This window comes from Bactrocera latifrons, unplaced genomic scaffold (genome assembly GCF_001853355.1).
Source record: "Bactrocera latifrons isolate USDA-ARS-PBARC rearing strain unplaced genomic scaffold, ASM185335v1 scaffold_136, whole genome shotgun sequence".
NCBI lineage: Eukaryota > Metazoa > Arthropoda > Insecta > Diptera > Tephritidae > Bactrocera > Bactrocera latifrons.
Genome location: NW_017534808.1, coordinates 179,817 through 197,899, shown reverse-complemented (window position 1 = coordinate 197,899; position 18,083 = coordinate 179,817). Strand labels below are relative to the sequence as shown.

General features: G+C 38.7%; 3 protein-coding genes across 6 annotated transcripts in view; 2 read left to right on the top strand and 1 right to left on the bottom strand.

Annotated features, from left to right (window-relative positions):
• Window positions 1-77: 77 nt before the first annotated feature.
• LOC108965186 (P3 protein) lies at window positions 78-4,873 on the top strand. Of its 2 annotated transcripts, XM_018927416.1 has the most exons (4): window positions 78-314; window positions 825-1,205; window positions 3,309-4,132; window positions 4,209-4,873. In XM_018927416.1, the coding sequence occupies exons 2-4, from the start codon at window positions 974-976 to the stop codon at window positions 4,530-4,532; spliced, it is 1,380 nt and encodes a 459-aa protein (XP_018782961.1). In that variant the 5' UTR covers window positions 78-314; window positions 825-973; the 3' UTR covers window positions 4,533-4,873. The 2 variants fall into 2 exon arrangements, with proteins under 2 accessions (XP_018782961.1, XP_018782960.1); XM_018927415.1 differs by having other exon boundaries at window positions 78-1,205.
• A 98-nt stretch (window positions 4,874-4,971) lies between these two features.
• Window positions 4,972-13,832, bottom strand: LOC108965185 (anaphase-promoting complex subunit 1). Of its 2 annotated transcripts, none has more exons than XM_018927413.1 (18): window positions 13,611-13,832; window positions 13,176-13,545; window positions 12,932-13,117; window positions 12,418-12,873; window positions 12,231-12,354; window positions 12,004-12,159; window positions 11,692-11,884; window positions 11,438-11,628; window positions 11,239-11,346; window positions 10,574-11,183; window positions 10,220-10,480; window positions 10,000-10,162; window positions 8,457-9,533; window positions 7,830-8,370; window positions 7,295-7,750; window positions 6,876-7,130; window positions 6,484-6,811; window positions 4,972-5,924 (listed from the first exon to the last, which is right to left on the bottom strand). In XM_018927413.1, the coding sequence occupies exons 1-18, from the start codon at window positions 13,632-13,634 to the stop codon at window positions 5,490-5,492; spliced, it is 5,934 nt and encodes a 1,977-aa protein (XP_018782958.1). In that variant the 5' UTR covers window positions 13,635-13,832; the 3' UTR covers window positions 4,972-5,489. The 2 variants fall into 2 exon arrangements, with proteins under 2 accessions (XP_018782958.1, XP_018782959.1); XM_018927414.1 differs by having other exon boundaries at window positions 12,418-12,864.
• Window positions 13,833-14,783: 951 nt separating this feature from the next.
• LOC108965192 (sorting nexin-25) overlaps window positions 14,784-18,083 on the top strand; it is a 7,091-nt gene continuing 3,791 nt past the window's right edge. For both annotated transcript variants that reach the window (XM_018927422.1, XM_018927423.1), the window contains exons 1-6: window positions 14,784-15,996; window positions 16,510-16,606; window positions 16,687-16,821; window positions 17,045-17,221; window positions 17,544-17,716; window positions 17,780-18,028. In XM_018927422.1, coding sequence (XP_018782967.1) covers window positions 15,708-15,996; window positions 16,510-16,606; window positions 16,687-16,821; window positions 17,045-17,221; window positions 17,544-17,716; window positions 17,780-18,028 — 1,120 coding nt within the window. In that variant the 5' untranslated portion in view covers window positions 14,784-15,707. The remainder of the gene's footprint in view (window positions 15,997-16,509; window positions 16,607-16,686; window positions 16,822-17,044; window positions 17,222-17,543; window positions 17,717-17,779; window positions 18,029-18,083) is intronic.

The window sequence follows — 18,083 nt, the reverse complement described above, 5'->3', positions numbered from 1 at the left end:
TACATCTCACTTCACATACTATTTGCCGATCTTAAATAGCATAAGAAGATAAAAAGTCTTATCTGAGAAGCCGGCTACAACAAAAACGTGTACAAAAAATAGATTCTGTGTTATCGCAGTTGCGTGACGAAGGTGTAGCTGCTTTTAAACTAGAGCAACTAATAGTTTTCAGTGTTCATAAAATATTAGTGGCGACGGAATGTTCAATAATATTTAGTCCAATTGTGCTATACTCACTCGGTGCCGACACAAATACTCGCAAGACCTTCATACACGTTTTACTGCTGACTGCTGCTACTTGCTGGTCGACGGAGGTTTGAGCAAAAGAGCATGAGACATGCCTGGAGCAGTTGTACACAAGTTCAATTTTTGAGTGTGATTTCGTGACTTTTGTACTTTTTTTTTTTAAACTGGAGAGTGCGCACGCAATCCGGGCTCAGTGTAGCGGCACAAGCGCTCAATGTTTGTTTTCACTAAATTACTGGTGTAGCGACTTTAGCTTGGCTTCGTCGGTGTTTGCACACATTTTCGTTGCGTTTCGTGTTTTTCGGCATTTTGTGTTGTGATTTAATTTCTTCACTTTACTTATACGCGACTTAGTGTGTTTACTTTCTCTTGTGTAAATTTTGAAATAGTCATGAAGTTCTCGTAGAAGTGTTAGGAAATGTAAAGAAATATAAAAATAAATACTATATCTACAAGTTATCCACTCAACGTTTGAATTGTGTGATAAGCAGTGTGTACTTATAGATACTTATAAATGTATGTGTGATTCTACACGTCCCCACCAACCTCCAACTGAAATCTTTAACTTAACTTTTTAGTGTAGCAATTGGCGAATTAGTGAGCGTTTTGATTGTTGTGTTGTTAGCGCTTACACATACATATACATGTTCGTATGTATGATGTACATATATGTATATAACTTAAACCACTTTAAATCACCTGTTGAATTTATCAAATTGCTCAAAAGATGTATTCCCATATAATATTGTTTTGTGGCACTTTTCTCGCTGCAATTTCCACATTTGCTACAACAACAGCAACAGTCAACACAGCAGTGCAACAAGTTACACCTTACACATTGGTCGCGGAGAGCAAGCGCAGCTTGAGGGCAGCTGCCCCCAGCTGGCATGCTAAATTCACTCCCCAACAACTGCAATTGCATATGGGCACGAGTGGCGAAGTGTTGTTGGAACTCACAGGTACGAGTGTGTTTATATATATATTATATGCTTTATAGTAAAGAATGAGTGAACTACGGCGGTTATGTGACAGTTTAATGGCCAGCAGTTAAAAAAACATTATAAAATTGTATAATTGTTTATAGTCAAAAGCGTATAATGTGAAAACAAAAAAAAAATCCAGTAATTATGGATTTCGTTCTTATAAATACACATGTAAATATTAAAAAAAAAAACATCAGAAAATAAATAACTTCAGTTGTGCCGACTTAGACAGGCAATTTATTGTCGGACGTATACAAATATGCATCTGAAGATATTCTCAGAAAATTTCAAGTTGATCCGGCAATTATTTTCGGATACATGAGCGTATTTGTAAGATTTTATACCTTAGCGTAAACGGCTACCTAAATATTAAACCCGTTTGCCAGAGTCGGTGAAAAAATTTCGCTGAAACTGGTATACCGACCGTTGAAAGTTTCTTCGCCAAAACGGCTTGACCTTTTGGTTTTTAATTTTCACTTGATTTTCTTAGATATATTTGTCAGGCAATGATTGAAAAGATAGGATTTTTGATAATAATTTCGATATCCTAAACCACTCTGAAATTAATGTAAATTTTTTCACAAAAAACTATTTTCTTTTGGAAGCCACACTTTGATCAAAAATCAAAATTTTGATGAGTCCTTTGAAGTTATCAGTATTCATTTATCGTAAATATAAATTTTTTGGTTTTTGGTAATTAGAAAAGGTTTACTCACCGTTAGACACCTTTTCTTGGAGGTCCTCCTTGAGATCGGAGTCATCTATATGGAGCTCTCCATCAATTTTATTTTTAGACTACTGTAGCGTCCTTTAAGCGAAGGTGGCTGCTATCAAGGCAGCAGTAGATGGACTGCTCCGAAGTGCAGCTTCCTTCAGAGAGGTGTACATTCCTTCCGATAGCCGAGCGGCTATACTGACAGGTCGCAAAAAAAATTAACCAAGGAGTGCATGAACTCTTAAGAAATAGCTTAAAGCTCCTTCCATATTAGACTCGCATGGATGCCCGGTCACAACGGAATCGCTGCAAACTGTAAAGCCTTAGATTATTTTCAAAATTTCATCCGCATAGAAGCGATTGGTTTTCTGATACCTTTGCGTTCTGGCTTTGGAACTTTGGACCCCCAGTGAGCTCAACAAAGAGCTGGTCAACAAACACAACTTGTGCAACTGCGTGATCCCTCTGGCTCAGTCCTTCTCTGGTAAGAAGACCTCCGAACTACTAGCTCAATCTCGCCATATTATGGCTATTCTGACTGGACACTATGCAATAAGCTCACAAGCGGTGTGGCTAAATATTCTGTTGGATGCCCTTTGCCATGATGGAGTATAGAGGGAGGCGAGGTGAAATCAATTTGTCACGTCCTTCTCTGTTACCTAACTGAAACCAGGCTAAGACTGAAATATATCGGTGAACACATTTTCGGCGAACCTATCGAAGTTGCTAGGATTGATATTAACCGCTTAATAAATTTGTGGTAAACTCGAAACGCTTCGTCCATCCATAAGAATTTGATGATCCACCTTAGTAGTTTATGGGTAATACAAAGGACGAATATCTGTCCAAATCAATTCGATTTTGGAGCAACCCTACGACCTCAAACCCCATGGAACGATCTATCTGGGTGCAAAACTGTAAAAGTCTGGCAAAATTCCTATTGGCACTCGATAGAAGAGACAGCAAATGTGTAGAGCATGGCATCAGGGAAACAATGGAGTATCTCGTGTGCACATGACCCGCATTGGCAAGACTACGCTGTAATCCTGTTCTACAGGATGACTACTCCTTATGGAGATAGTAACTGAATTCCATATAGTACCGCAAAATATCAAAACTGGTTTATGCGTAGCTTATTGGACTACCAGATTAACCTACCCTAACCTTACGACCTCACCCAACCTAACATACATATTGAGTCCTTAAAAACTGATTTAAGATTTTTCTTAATTTCAAAGAAATATGTAAAGAAAAATGCAATAACATTATTATTACCTTAGCTGTTAATTTTGTCTTCTACTATAGACCGAAGAATTGCCAACACCAAACATTAACCCTTTTCTTCTTACATCATACCTTTACAGATCTACCAACGGATGCCTCATTTGAAGTCTTAAGTGAGAATCCCCATCTTGCCAGTTTGGAACATCTCATACCCGCTGATGTTATAAATCCCACCACACACACTTGGCGCGGCAACGTCACCATCGATGCGCTCTTCCTCGGCTCCACCAAAGTCTATGTGCGCCGCGTCAACAGCAGCGAACGCGCCGAAGACGTACTCGATTTGACGATTATACGACGCACGCGTATCATCGATCACATATTCACCGGCTCAGTGGCGCTGCTCGTCTCATTGTTGTATATAAATTTCGGCGCCGCTTTGGATGTAACGGTGTTGCGCGCTTTGTTGACACGTCCATTGGCACCCATTATTGGCTTTCTCACGCAATTCATTATTATGCCACTGCTCGGCTATGGTTTGGGTGTGCTTATCTTTCCGGATTCACCGGAATTACAGTTGGGTCTCTTCTTTACGGGCGTCTCGCCGAGTGGTGGCGCATCGAACATCTGGGCCGTCATCTTGGGTGGTAATATTAATCTCTCCGTGCTGATGACAACGATCAGCAATTTTGCCGCTTTCGGCATGATGCCACTGTGGATCTTTACGCTCGGTCAGCTGATTTTCGATCGTGCAAACATAACTGTGCCTTATGAGAACATCGCCACATTCGCGGTATCGTTGGTCGTGCCGCTCGCCATCGGTTTGGCCATACAACGTTGGTCGCCACGCCTGACACGCATACTGGTGCGTCTACTCAAACCGATTTCCACCTGCCTCATACTGTTTATTATCATCTTTGCTATCATCACAAATCTCTACTTGTTTGAGTTATTCTCCTGGCAGGTAAGTGATTTTGATTTGAATTTTGTGATTTTGAAACAATTAGCTTTATCTCCAATTGCTTCTTGAAATTTTGTAGATCATTGTGGCCGGTTTGGCGTTGCCTTGGGCGGGCTACATATTGGCTTGGTGCGCGGCGAAGGCGCTACGTCGCAATTCCGTTGATTCGTTAACCATTGCCATTGAGACGGGCATTCAAAACACCGGCATAGCGATATTCCTCCTACGTTTCAGTCTGCCACAACCAGAAGCCGATCTCACCACAGTCATACCCGTGTCCGTGGCTATATTAACGCCAATTCCTCTGCTTGGCTTATATATTTACAAGCGTTGTGCCGAACGAGGCATCATTGAGGGAGTGCCAGAGACGCAACCAACCAATGAACCAACACATAGATATTAGTCGTTTCTATTCCTCGGAGGTTTAAAGCTGTCGTTCCTATTATTTACTCAACCTCCAGTTCGTTCTTCGCCTGGCTTGCAATACGTCAAAAAATGTTTGTTTTACCAGTCTTTTTATGTTATGTTAACTTCAGCTGAAAGTGTGCAATATTTTTTGAAGATCAAATTGAAAGGACGAAAAATGTTTACTGCGTTCTTGGGGTTTCATATTGCGAAAAATATAGGTTTTTGTTTGTAAAAATATCAATTTTCCTTCAAAAAAATTTGATATTACGGTATTTTGTACATATGTATGTTATTATTATTTTATTAAAAAGGAAACATCACGCGCTTTTTATTTAAGCTTAATTGTTTTTCTTCAACCTAAGAGTTCATTCAACAGCAGCCTAAATGTAGGCAACAACTTTTTTCGTTAAAAAATCAATCGTTTGGTTAGGACTATGTTATATCCACTACTGAATTTCAAAAAATCGTATTTATTGCTTTGCTTTGGAGAATATTACCAGAAAAGTTGAAGTCGATCCGGGAAATAGTTACGGAGACAGAGACATTTAAAATTTAGTGTAATCTGTTCCAGAAACTTTAAAAGCATTTTTCTCGAAACACATATTACAGTTTCAAATTTTTCCGTAAGCTGAACCGATGCAGTTGAAATTTTCACTCCACCCTCTATATATATTTGTCAGGTAATGATCGAAGGAATAAGATTTTTTATATTAATTTTGATTTGTTAAGCCATTTTAAGTATATAAATGGACAGAATGTATAGTTTTAAGCGCAGCCCTTCTAATATTTCACTGAAGTCATAAGTATAACTCACGGCGGAAAATTTTACTCATACGCAGTGTATTTGTGCAATAAGTATTTATATTTCTATATAAAAAAAAAAAATTATCAACTTCGCACTGATAACAAGCATTAATTTTACTTTTATGCTACTTCTCAAATTCACTGAATTTTAAGTAGCTTCGTTGCTGCTGGTTTGCAGTAATATTTTAATTAAACAATGTATGGTTTGCACGTCTAAGTTGAGTTTCTTGAACTCGTATAAATACCTTAGGTAGTTAACTGTACCGCTAAGATCAACCAAAATCAACAAATTCGGCGTTAAATTGTAGAAATTCACCACGGAATAGAGACGCGCCAGCTCCACCGCTGACAATTCGCTTATAATACTAGACTCAAGTGCGTTGGTGCTGATGAAGCTATGCAAAATGGACGCCATTGCACGACGCGTATTTTCGATGAACACTTTAAATTTCTCGAGTAATGCGCCCATCAATTCGGCGGTGAGGAGTAGGTGAGGCTGTTTATACTTTTCCATATACAAGTCGATTAATTTTATTTGCCAGACATCATTGCCTTCGGGCTTGCGTTGGACGCGTTGAATTAGCTGGAAGGGGAAATGAAAATGTTTAGAGATTTATATTTTTTTTATTGTTCGAAAATGTGTTAAAATGATTTTTAATAAATAAAAACAACAATTTAACAATGTATTTGACTTCGACTAAGGTGAACAATAAGCGTGACCAGCTTATTGCCAATTTAGACATGATCATATGTCTATATGAAGAGATATGTGATTAGAATTTTTGCACATGTAGTTTTCTCCCCAAGACGCTACTCATTTGTCGGAAACGCCGATATCGGACCACTATAGCATATAGCTTTCATATAAACCGACCGATCAAAATCGAGTTCTTGTTTGGAAAACTTTTTTATTTCACAAGATATCTTCACCAAATTTTGCTTACAATCTTGTCCAAGGACACCGTACAATTTTCTAATGTATTCGTCAGATCAGACCACTATAGCATATAGCTGCCATATAAACTCACCTATCAAAATTAATCAAAATCAAGTTATTGGTCACTTTTCGATTTTTCAGCATTTCGCTTCAACTCACCGAAAATTTTGGAAAATATTAAATATGAAAAAATATAATCACTCACATTGAATGTAGTTAAATAGATGGGGAGCACGTGCATTTTATCCTTGATAACAGCATTATAGAAGAGCATCGTCAACTGCTGTATTTTGAGCAATTCGTCTTGTGTGATAATCTCTGCATCGATGTGTAGAAAGCGATCGGTGAAACTAGTAACGAATGGATCATTTGAGAAACGTTCCAGCGCCGTAGCGTTCACATGCCAGCAGGTATATTGTTCGGTGGTGAGAGTTTGTGCGAATAGGCTCTTCAGACGATCAGGATCCTCGAGATGCGAAAGACAACCGGAACGTTTTTTGATGTCTATGCAAGCAGAGTTCTCCAAAGCTTTGCTGTAAATATAAAAAATTTAACTAGTTAATTGACGAGGTTGTAGAAGTGGGCTGTGACACCTACAGCAACTGCGCCCAATTGCGCTCCTTCTCAAAGCAAACCGGCCAATAATTGGCATCGTCTACAATCACCTTCTGCAAAGTGTGCAATGGTGGCAGCATACAAGGCGCCATCGGTAGGCGACGCAACTCCTTGCTGCCCACCTCCAGCACTGATATCTGACAGAGACACAACTTTTTCGTGTCGATATCGCGTGGCAGAAAGAGGCGCGGCTCAACGGCGAGCACATATAAGTGACGAAAGGCTTGTAAATGATATCTGAAAGGGTGTAAAGAGGTTTAAGAAATAGTGAAGTATTATAATGCGACTGTAAAAAGTAAATATTCTTTACAAAATACAATATTTCATTACGGATACATGATTTTTCGCTGAAATCGACTTTTCAGGCCTTCGAGTACGGTTTACTCCCTAGATATACATACCGATTATCGTTACTGTGATTTGGGAATTTCGGGAAGAAGGCACATATTAACGCGGCTACAGCTTCTGGTGTATTCGCAATAGTATAACGACCGGCGCCCAAAAACAACAAACCCAGCGACATGTGTATAGCCATCTGCGAACCGAATGTAACATTTGGATTATAATTGACACGACAACGATCACGAAAACTGATGCGCGAACGCAAATAGCGTATAATGCGTAATACTTCCAAGTCACCGGAACCAGCGAATACCAAGGATATGGAAATCAAAATGACCATAAGACAGCACTCCACCGTTGTATAGCCAGCAAATTCGAACACATGCTTACTTTGGAAACCAATAAATGTTTTCAATGCTTTGTGTAAGGTTTTAAAGGCTTCCTGATTCTCGCTGCCAGCATATTTTAGACCCATACAGAATGAGGCGCCCGCAATGACATTGCACCAAGCTTGACTGTATGGAAAGAATTGCAGAATGGACACAAATTACATTGTATATGACTTCTTTAACAAAATCAACTAATTGCACTTACGCTTCGGATTCATAATCAACGCTTGTTTCGTACTTATCGCCCCAATAGTAGGGGCGTTCAAGATCTATTTTGAAATTTGACGGAAACTGTCCGAACAACCAGTCGGCGTCGGACCTGATGTCGGACCAGAGTATTAGGCCGCGTGCTATGGTACGCAGCATGAGCAAGTCGGGTCGCACCAAATCGAGCAGGTAATGCGTATTCGGTGGATTCATCCATTCGGCAACGGCACGATTGCCGGTGTTGAAGAACATTAGGCCCAGCGCCAGTGTGGCACCCGGTGCAGTTACATCGATGTTGACGTTGTCGCCTTCGCGCACTTGAAACGAAGGCAGTTTGTACTTCTCTTTTTGTGAACCGCTGAGCTGTCGCTTATTACCGCCAACCATATAGTAGTGTAATGTATCAGGTATTTGCAGATCAAGTAAACCGGCCGGCGATTCACCAAGTCCCAATGTAACCAAGCCCAGGGCAAGACCGGCGGTTAAAGCATACGATTCGCGTTCAACGCTGTTCTCCATTTCAGGGCCCGGCGGACGACCTATCGGTGTGAAATCATTGATAAACAAAATCAATCCATTAAATGTACCAATTTAATACCGATTAAAACTTTTCTTCAACACTTACCCACTTCCTGTAGCAAAACCTCGGCTATATGGCGCTTCGCCGAGCCCTGATACAAAAATCCAATGCCCATTAACGAAGCTACTTGAATATTCTGTGGTATATCCAACTCCAGCGCCGTGGTAGGCAATAATGCTTCTATATGTACGCTCAACAGTTTTGTTGTTGTAGTATCCATAGTACCACGATGTGTTGCCGAAATGCCCAAGAGTAAGCCGACGCTCGTCATCTCTTCACACTTCACTAAATATTCATAAATACTCATAAACGAAAGTGTTTTGAGATGACCATTAAGGCCGAGACCCATAAGAAAGCCGGCATGTTCCGTGGAGACATCTTCTTGACCTTTCGGTTTATTATAAACAATCCATGTGGAGTCAACATCACGCGCGTTCGGTGAAATTTTCAAACCAGCCGCAACGCCATTATGAAATGACGGCCAAAGGCTCATATTTGGTGGCAATTCAATTTGTTGCATTTCAATTGTGGCGCCCTTGACGGGCTCCTTGCCGGAGAGACACAATTTCGGTATAGGCATCAGTTCGGTGGGTGTCGGTATGGAGGTGCGTAATGTAAACATGCCACGGCCCAACGGTAGCGCCATTGTGCGCTTGCACAAAGCGAATAATTGTCGTTCCTGCTCCTCAATGAAACGATGATCTGTCATGCCGGGTTTCTGCACTATATCAATGAGCACAGGCTCTGATGAGGTGAGTAGGCGGCGCACTTCGGCAATACGCATATCATCGGGAAAGCGTAAATTCAGCAATTTAGTATCGATATTATCCATGCCGTCGTCGAGTGCGGCTTCCATGTGTGATATGCCGTTTGTGGCTGGTGGACAGCGTGCCGACAATGAGTCTTCGGCATCAACATGTGACTTCTGTTGCGGTCTACTCATACCGTTAGAAGGTGAATCGTCTTGCAGCAGCGCATGAGCAACTAATTCTGTGCGTAAAATTAGCTCATAAGTGGCAGCTGAGCAACCGATAGGCGGCGATAGACGTGCTTGCTCCAAACATTCAGCGATGATGAGGTGTAGCGCGACGGGCAGACGTGCGATGTCCGTACGTGTAATATCTATTGGTAATAAAATTGATCTTAGAAACTTAAGTGTAGTTGGAAAAATCTTTTTTTTTTTTATTCTGATCGTTCAGTCTTGTACGGCAGCTATACGCTTTAGTAGTCCGATCTGAACAATATTTCGGGAGATTGTAGTGTTGCCTTGGCTAATAATCTATGCAAAATTTTTTGAAGATATCTTGTCAAATAAAAAAAATTTCATACAAGAACGTTATTTTAATCCGCAGATACGTTCGGCAGCTTTATCCTAAAGTCATGCGATATCGGCGATTCCAACAAAAGAGCAGCTTTTGGGCCGAAAGTAAGTTGTGCAAGATTTCAAATTTATATCTCAAAAACGGAGGAATCAGTTTGTGTGGATTCAGACAGACGGACTGGGCTAAATCGTCGCATCTGGTTTTTCTGATAATTAAATTACTTTATAGGATCTCCGACGTTTCCTTCTGGGTTTTTTTAAACTTACTCATATTTAACAGCATTTGTATGACTTGCTCGGCACGCGGCACAGTCGTGGATATAAAACGCTTAGGTCGTTTCGGGTAGTAGGAATGCACCGAGTCAGCGAATTCTAGCGGTTTGATCCAATCTTTTATTCTATCTGCGCCATGCATTATCAGTGATATGACCTTTGAAGAAAATTTTAAAGGAAAAAAGTAAATCTTTCAAATTCAACTCAACCATACCTGCAGCACATTTCGACTCAAGTCATTCAGTCCCTCCACATATGTATACTGCGATGTGTCTCTTCCGCGCAAAATATGCTCCAAGTGCTTATAAACGCTTGGTGCAACGTTTTGCAACAGCTCTTTGGAGCTCATATGTGTGGCATGTTCTTCTGTAAACTTGCACAATTTCTTTGTTGAATGTACCAAATGTGGATAATCCAGGGTATAATGGAAAGTATAAGTGGTAAGCTGCATGTCAAGCGCGAATTGATGCAGAAACTGTGAAAGGAAATAAATGTTATGTAATAAAGATATTGTTTGACCATGTTCAAGGTATAATAATATGAAAGTGAATATAAACAAAACACTAACCTTCACCAAATGTGGTAAACAATCATGCATAGTTTCATCCAGCTTAAAGTCCTCATACAACATATGTAATCCATAGAAGATCGCAGGTATGCTGCTGAACAAGGCTGCGCTCATGTCGATATTGCACGCCGCGGCAGCAGCAGGCTCCGTTTCCATTTTTATATCAGCATTATTACAGCCGCTGACATCTTCATTGAGTACAGCCAACATAAATTCCCAATCAGCAGCAGTACCTTCGGTGATGTCATCGTTTTTACGCCGCTTCTTCGGCTCATCAGCATTATATGAATATGACGTGTTGGTGGTCGGTTCAAGTGTGGCTGCACGGCAACCCATGAGGTCCATGAGCACATTTCGGAAAATTTCCCATTCTTGTGCGCTGCTATAATCACGTGAACCTGGTGGATTGCGTGCACCATACCAACGAGTAATTAGCTGCATGAATTGTGTTCTATTCAAAATACGACGCATTGCACCCATACAACGGGAAATGAATTTTGTTTCATTAATTTGTGGTAATTCAATGCGATACATTTTGCCAAAGGGGTAGACCAAAGTCAAACGATTCCCAGCCGGATCACGCAAACTCAAGCAAACGTTACTATTTTTACTGTAAAAGGCAATTTAATTTTTTCTAAGAAATATAACCGAAATTTCAGGCTTACCGATTTGGGAATTGTGGCTGTAGTGGATGCACAGGCGATAACAGATGTAATTCTTCTTCGAACGTAGTGTCGGTGGGTTTCTGTATCGTTGGCAAAAGACTGCTACGTCTGAAAATATGCAATACATAAGCGTATACAAATTAATTTAACGGTATTTTACATGAGACGCTATTTGATACACTGAAATCACAAATTTTACCGAGGAAATGATGTGTTTGGTGATTTTCCGGCCAGCGTACTTGCTGTTGCATTCGTAGTGGGCGTCACATTGCCCGTGCATACACTAGTACTACCCATTGCGGCGGCAACATGTACTTTAGACGCCATAACTGCGCCTGTATACAAGATTAAACTACCGGATGGATCCAAAACGGCAATCATGCGCAGACGCTACAGTACGAATAATCATTACTTAATGTAACTCAATTATAAATTTAAAAAACTTCCGAGTACCTCTAATGACACCGCATCCTTGGCTGGTATAGTTAAGGTTTTACTAGATATTTTTAGCTCTTTCGTGCCATAATTAACCAGACGCACTAGCTGTAGTTTGCAGGAGAATGGTAACAAATAGCAAAAGTATATTTGTCCCACCAAATCGGTGTGTATAAAAGCACGATTTGAGATTTCGCCAAATTCACGATTGCTAATCGATTAACAATACAATATTTTTTAGGAAGTCAATATGAAAATTATTTAGAGGGGAAATATAACAATTTTTTACTTATACAATATAATAATATTTATATAAATAAATAAACACACTTTCCATATGTGCTTTCAGTCCAAATGTGTTCTAAACATAATTCCGGTACAATGGGCTTTGAGGGCTGCGCCTGACCCACTTTTCGTATATCTTGCATTGATATTGAGTGCTGGCCGATAGTGGACTGCAGATGATTTAAAGGGGATGCGGTACGACTAAATACAAAAAAAAAAGTTATTACGACAAATATTTTCTGCTATTATAGGCATTTTGCAAATATATTTACTTTAAATTTCCAAACGCGCCACTCAATGAATGCGCACTTGATAAAAATTTGCCAATATGCGCGGAATAATTAGAATTACCTAAGCTGGAGCGTCCCAAATGTGCGGTGCTGTGTTTTGGTGTAGCTAAACAATAAGAATTGGATTAAAATAAACTACAATAAAAACTTTAAGTAGTAAATTAGTTACCTGTTCCACCAATACCACCAGCGGCAGCGCGATTTAAAGAGTGTTGCGGCAGTCCACCAACCGTGCCGCCAAGTGCGGTTTCATTTTGTATGCCCACATATTGTATTTCCTCTTCGGTGGCTTTACGTAAACGTGAAATAAATTGTTTTCCTATTCGATTGTCATATAGCAGCACAAGATCTGAGTTTTCTGAAGTGTATATTATATTGTAGTCGGACTCGACAAGATAACCGACATTCGTAGCCGTTTTACAGATTACGGGACAAATTTCTTGTAATGGATGTGCGAGCGAGAACAGACGTGGCATGGAAATTGCGGTATTCTGTATAATGGCACTGGAAGCTACCTTCTCCAAAAGAATGCCGAACGATGTGGGCCACACATGCGACACCGGAAATTCGAGATTACAGAGATAATCCTCACCATTACTACAGTAAATGTGGAGAGCTGTTTGATCTACATATTAACATTTATATATTTAAAATAATATACACAATTATGTGAGGTTATCTACCAATTAGGCAAATTGCGCTGAAGTCTTCTTCCTGTTCGGTATTTGGCTTTCTGGTAGAAGCTGTATTTTTGCTACGTGCATCGCGCTTGCCAATTACAAATGTTTTACTGCAGAAGAAAGCAAATTTAATTGGGGTCTCACAGGTGAAGCACAAACGCGGCATAACGCCATTCTCGTCTAGTAAACCTGTTTAATTGAAAATTAATTAAGAAATAGGATTTCAAGTATTTGTTATCACCAGCACCTTTTGTCCATACTGCTGTATTCTTTTTCACATACAATTCCTCTTCGGAATTGACAAGGTACTCGCACATATAATCGACGTCCGCATATGCAGCACGCTGTTGCTGCTGCAAATATGCTTTATTGTCATCTTCATCTTTGTCGCATTGAACATTTGTTGATTGATTGCCACGAACTCCGGCTATGTCTTCATTCAAATCCTCGAAAATTTCACGCACACACCAAAATTCATTATGCTCATCCGATGCGGAAATATTTACATTCTGCATGCGTTGTAGCAGCACATGTTCTGTGGACAAGTGATTGTGCGCTTTTATATCGGTGGGACCCGGATGCTCCTCAACCGCCTGTCGACCCCGAGGAATGAACTCCTACATAAAAATAATAATATAATATATTTATTTATTTTTAAATTTTACTTTATTTATCATCTCACCAAAGGTTCAGAGGCGGCAATCATAACTTCGCTAGTTTCATCCAGATTTGCGAAATTTCCAGTTTGTTAGGGATTAAATAAAATTCAAACGCTTTTAGGTATTTCACAGAAGGAATCCTGTTGAAAATAGCGTTAGTTTCGATATTGTAGAAGTATTTATTCTTTTTTGTTGTTTCCCGGCAAGTTATAATTGTTAACAAATTTTCAATGTTCGCAGTTCTGTTCGATTTATAATTTCGCACTGAATGTTTGCACATTAACCCATATGTGAGTTGTAGGGGTTTTTAATGTAAAGAATATATATGTATACGCCCAAATATATATTGAAAGACCTTCTTAATGAATTCTAAAACATAAATATGCTTTTTAATTATGTATCAGGCACTCATAAATAAAACGATGAATTTATAAAACATTATTCTTACTTATTGTTGCTTTCAAAGATTGAATGAGTTTGAGAATATCAAAATACGCAAGAGAAACGGTCACAAGAATTATAAATAAATAAATGCAATAAGAAGATTGCACAATCGCTTACAGATATAGATAGCAGAGGCAATATTCAGCTAACATATTCGGCAACAAATGCATTTGTTACATCTAACAGTCTGTAAGCAGATTCCATAAACAATACATTGAGCACAGTGTTAACCAAATGAAACCAATAGGGTACAGCACATATAAAAAGTAGTATGGAAATAGACAAAATTACATAAATGTAATTGCATAAACAGGATTAAACTTACAAGGAATAATAGATTACCTTGCCACACTAGCCGTACAAAAGTGCGACATTTTTTACTTATAGTCAAGTGAAAATAACTAGTAGTTTATCTTGATATTTTCATTATCTCTCTCATAAACTAATTATTTCGCGAAGGGTTTATTTGATCTACCTTTTTCACTTTTATTTCAATCTTCTTTCTGAACATTTTCCGTCTTGTTTACGAAAATTATCAAAGCAATGTCACAAGGCTGACAGCGCCATCTTAAGTAAATAAATCGTTTTTACAAATTGGCGCGAAAGTTACGAATCTGAAATGCAAACAAAATTAGTACAAAAACACGAGCCTTGCGTTTTGTTCTCACATTCTGCTCTCTGACATTTTCGTTTTAGCTACATTTTCGCATTTTATTGTTTTTGTATCGTACGTCCTTCGCAAATCACTTGATTGTAAAAAATTTTCAGCCCGTCTTCTATTGGAGACAATCAGAATTTTAAGTGGCAGGGCAATTAAATCCGTAACAGAAATCAGTGAAGTAGTCATCGGGCGAGATTCCATGAGAAGAGAAGTGCGCACATAAAAATTCATACTATTAATGAACGCAAGTGAAAAGAAACTTATGTTGCGATGATTAGTAAATGATTCAGTCTGATTTGTTATCTAAGTGCAACACAAAAAGAGTAAATAAGCGCTTCAGACGTGAATATGAACTAAATTTTAATCGGAAGCGGAAGTAAATGGCTATTTATAACGCAATAATAAAAAAAATGTATAGGATAATCGAGCCTAGTATGTAAATTGCAGCGTTGAGTTTCAAGATTTTTTACCAGGAAGTTTAATGCGATAAATATACATACATATATGTAAATACATACGAATGTACACAGTTACTTTGAGCAACTGGGAGGTTGACACAAACGACAACTGCTGTCCGCGTCGACGCCCACAACATTTTAGCAGATTGTGCCAATTGGTCAACTTGTTGCCTACTTAAGGTTCTTATATACTCGTACATCTAACTGTGCTTAAAGACATTATTGACGAAAACTAACATTCTAGTGATTAGTTAGATTTTAGTAAATTAGTAAATTAAAAACTTTTGTACAACGGCTGCTGAAATATTGCTGCTGTATATTATGCTATATACACGCATACATATGCCCGTACATATGTTGGTAAGCGAACGTGTGACACAGCACCTGTTATAATCCACAATCGACAGTGACAAGGCCGTTTTGTACAATGCGTGCAATCAACGTTATCAAATATTAAAAAGTAAAAACTTTCATAACAATAAATCACCTGACTGACAACTAGGTCGCTGTGAGATAGCACAACACGTCGACTGCCGTTGGCACAACGCCGCCTCAAAATGACCCTTGATCGACCGTTGTTTCCCATCGATCCGCTGCCGACGTCCGCTGCAACTGCATCGTTGACAACGTCATCACCACTGTCTACATGGCACATACTAAGCACCGGAAAATTAACCACACGGAACGCATTCCTTTTGGCTACGCGCGCTTTACGTTTGCTACAACTGAATTGGAAGGTAATCACTTCCGCAGCTGTGCTGACGCTATTAGCTATCATTTGGTACTACCCGGCATTTTTCTTTATCTTCATATTCTTCATATATTCCTCGTTTCTAGTGATAGCAGGTGAGTGTAAAATATTTACTAGTATGTATGTAACTGTATAAATTTACTATCAATTCGTCTTTGCAACGCCCCACTTGTTTTATTTTTGTTTAGCGTATCAATTTTCATGCTTATGGCATAAAATTGTAATTGTGTGCTGTAACATAGCATATTTAATCTAAGATAAACTGTACAATTTATATATTAATGATAATATTTATGTATATCTGTTATTTAGACATAACATCCAGTTATTACTATCATATTAAATTGTAAAGACCAGCTGATGGCCTCGAGCTAGTGCTGCTAATTTTGCTATTTTCTGTATATTTATATGCTTAAAAGAAATATGAATCTGAATCTGAATCTGTAATTGTGTGCGTTTGCGCATCTGTTTGTATATCACTTTCATAATCGAATCAAAAATATTTAAATTGAATTGAAGTGATTGCTAGTTAATGGCATTTATATCAACCACACATTCTTCAAACTGGAAAAATACATAATTTATTTAATTATATTCTTAATTCACAGCTGTGGCAGGCACAGTATACGTGCACTACATATTTACGAGCACAGAAGCGCCACCACCGAAGCGTGAACCAACAAATATTCTTTACAATGCAACGAAGTAAGTGCATATTTTACCAAAAAAGACTTTAGTATATTCTATATATGTACCTATATTATGTTTTTTTTTTTTAATTCAAGGAGCAGCATTTTCGACTTGCCCATACCCATTAAGAATGCATCAAATTTACCGCTTATCTTTGGAAAAACTGTGGACTTGCAGCTGCAGCAGATTATTGAATATGTTCTACGCGACTTTATGACCCATTGGCTAGGGTATGTTCCATGCTAATATTTGCGCATACCAATGGTTGACACACGTAACGATGTTTGCCATTGGAGCCACATTTCTTAAAACAATAATTGCATGATTCAATCTTTAAATGAGCTTTTTTAAATATTGCGCTTTGCTTATCATATACCTTTGTTCCATATGCCACCTGCTATGATTCAAGTAAATATATACATATTTGCAATTTTATACTTTACCCCCTTTTAGTCATGTGGTAACTCAACCGAAATTGATGAACGATATTGTGCGCGAAGACTTTTGGAATGCGATACAAAAGTTACACAATCGTGGATTGAAAATTGATGCAGCTAAAATTATAGCTGTGGATATGGTGAATCGTGTTACGGTGCATTTAGAGAAAATACGGATAGCGGAGGCAAGAACGTAAGTTTTATATTCCTTGTGTCAGAATGATAACGTATTTATTTATATTATGTCTAAACTCTATTAGTTTTTTATGGACTAGTATAAATTAGGTATATACATATAAGAGATCAGCGTGACGAGCTGTGTCGATTTGATTATGACCATTTGACTGTCCGTTTGACAGTGTATATGTGCCTCTTGTATGGAAACTTTTGTATTTATGGAGGGTATTATAGCTTCGGTGTAACTGAAGCTAACGTTTTCTCTTGTTTACTCAATTTTTGTGCACCCCTAACCTTACAAATTTATTTTAAAAACCTTAACTTTTCATCCCTATCAGCGCTGAAACCGGCAATCCACTTGTGTTCTCCACCAATTCGTATCTGGTGGATGAGGATACGGAATTGAAGTTTCTGCGCAGGCTTAGTGAAATTATGATAATTCTCTTACTGCCACGTGGCTACTCTCTACCACCGCTTAAAGTGCTACTTAGCGAGATACTCTCTTATAAAAGTTTGTATAAATTGCTGTTAAACCTTTTTTTATTGCTTATTAACATTTGCCATCATTTTGCAGTATTCTTTCCATTGATAAAAATGCTCACATCACCGGATTACATCAATCAGAAAATTGTACAAAATATCGAGACACGCCTTGCCGCGGCTGCCATTAGTAAACGCAGTTACGAGTATGCAGCAAGCTTTGAAGACTTCTTAAAAATCATAAACAATGCAGGCAATTTGGAGGAGTTGTCGTTAATACGGAAAAGCATAGTAAATGATCTGATGCATGCGACAACAATACAAAATTTACAACGTGCCAAAGGTGTGTGGCAGGTTGAGTGATTATAAATATTTATTTATTTTTATAATTTATTTTG